General features: G+C 43.7%; 1 protein-coding gene across 1 annotated transcript; it reads left to right on the plus strand.

Annotated features, from left to right (window-relative positions):
- Positions 1-302: 302 nt before the first annotated feature.
- Positions 303-1238, plus strand: LOC138916888 (olfactory receptor 4D9-like). Its single transcript, XM_070230493.1, has one exon. It carries the CDS (start codon positions 303-305, stop codon positions 1236-1238), a length of 936 nt encoding a protein of 311 aa, XP_070086594.1.
- Positions 1239-2282: the final 1044 nt, after the last annotated feature.

Consider the following 2282-nt stretch of genomic DNA (forward strand, 5'->3'; position numbering starts at 1 on the left):
TTTTAATAACTGTCATATTTTGTATTAAAAGTACAATTGAATAGGTTCACGGATCTGTCACCTGTGTTTCAGTGGCCACAGTGATAGAACCTACCTGTTTGGATGACTGAGTCAAAAACCTGGGTCCTCTTCCACTGGTGGCACAGAATTGCAGGCACGGCCACATACATAAAAGATGAACTTCCTCCCCAGGAAAGCCTCAGACACAAGTGACAGAAAGACAACAGTAGATTTCATAAAACTTTCTTTAACTGCACTTTTATTTCTTCCAGAGATATACTTCAAAAAGGATCTGGGACCCAATGGAGCAGGGAAATTATACCACAGTGAAAGAATTTATTTTCCTGGGAATTACCCAGTCTCGAGAACTGAGCTGGGTCTTATTTGTCTTCCTGTTTTTGGTGTACATGACAACTCTGATGGGAAACCTCCTCATCGTGGTTACAGTTACCTGCGAAGCTCACCTTCACACTCCCATGTACTTCCTGCTCCGCAATCTATCTGTTCTTGACATCTGCTTTTCCTCCATCACAGCGCCTAAGGTGCTAGCTGATCTTCTGTCAGAGAGAAAAACCATCTCCTTCAGTGGCTGTGTCACTCAAATGTTCTTCTTCCACCTTCTGGGAGGTGCGGATGTTTTTTCTCTCTCTGTGATGGCATTTGATCGCTACATAGCCATCTCAAAACCCCTCCATTATATGACCATCATGAATAGGGGACGATGCACTAGCCTGGTTGTGGCCTCCTGGGTGGGGGGCTTTGTCCGCTCCATTGTGCAAATTTCCCTGTTGCTGCCCCTCCCCTTCTGTGGACCCAATGTTCTTGCCACTTTCTACTGTGATGTCCCCCAGGTGCTCAAACTCGCCTGCACTGACACCTTCACTCTGGAGCTCCTGATGATCTCTAATAATGGATTGGTCAGTTGGTTTATATTCTTCTTTCTCCTCATATCCTACACAGTCATCCTGAGGATACTGAGATCTCATACTGGAGAGGGCAGGAGGATAGCCATCTCCACCTGCACCTCACACATCACTGTGGTGACCCTGCACTTTGTGCCCTGCATCTATGTCTATGCCCGGCCCTTCACTGCCCTCCCCACAGATACTGCCATTTCTGTCACCTTCACTGTCATCTCTCCTTTGCTCAATCCTATGATCTACACCCTGAGAAATCAGGAAATGAAATCAGCCATGAGGAAACTAAAGAAACGACTATGGCATTCAGAAAAGATTTAAATTCTATGAGGATGTGCTAACACTGAAATTTAAAGATAGATATTAAATTTCACTTCCTCAAAATGTCCAGAGATCACCTTAATGCCAAGAAGAAAGGGGCATCTATGGATACCATGGGGTCCTAAAAGAGGCTGGTCCTATAGTACATACTGGGGACCCATGGGTGATACCGCTTTAAGGTGAGACCCATTATGTCTTCCACTACTCGCTTTCAATTATTCATTCCACATATATTTACAGAGTACGTATTATGTGCTTGGCAGAGGTGGGATTCAGACTGCTGCAGAAAGATTAAAGATAGTCACTGTCCTACAGGCACACTCCAAGATGCTATAAGAGGATATGGACAAAGTGCAGTGGAAATATTGTAGGCACTTTACTTGAGAGCTTCAAAGGACATTCGACAGTGAGGAGACCTTTTCAAGGGGAAAAAGATAGAAAGGGACAGTCTAGGCAAAGAAGTCAGTATTTGTGGAGGGAAAGACTGATGTAAGAGTGTGCCACGTTCATGCAACAGTGAGCTCGTTTTAGCCATGAAGTAGTACACTCCTGGAGTCAATACCAGTATTTGACGTTTGGAAGGAAAAACTCCATCTGTGGTCTCCTGAGCAATGCAAATCTGTAATTTCTACTAGGGACAGAGGATCCCCAAATCACTCCAAGGCCATGGTTTCCTCCTGGCAGAAGGAGGTAATGCTGTAATTGGGAGTATTCAGGAAAAATTAACACTGATGAGTAGAGGCTTTGGACAGCTCACCTGGATTCATGAAAGGCTTAAGCAAACACAGATGCTAAGCACTCCCATGGGAAGCAACTGACTCCCCATTAGAGAGCAGAATTATCCCAATCACAGACTGGATAGGCCCAAATGTCTCATTGTTTCTGTTTTTTTGTTTCTTGGGAGTTTTTTTTCCAGGTTTGTTGAGATATAATTGACATGTAACATCATGTAAGTTTAAGGTGTAAATCATGTTGATATGATAAACTTATGTATTACTATATTATTACCCCCATAGCATTAGCTACCACCTTCATCACATCACA

This window comes from Equus caballus, chromosome 12 (assembly GCF_041296265.1).
Source record: "Equus caballus isolate H_3958 breed thoroughbred chromosome 12, TB-T2T, whole genome shotgun sequence".
NCBI classification, from domain to species: domain Eukaryota; kingdom Metazoa; phylum Chordata; class Mammalia; order Perissodactyla; family Equidae; genus Equus; species Equus caballus.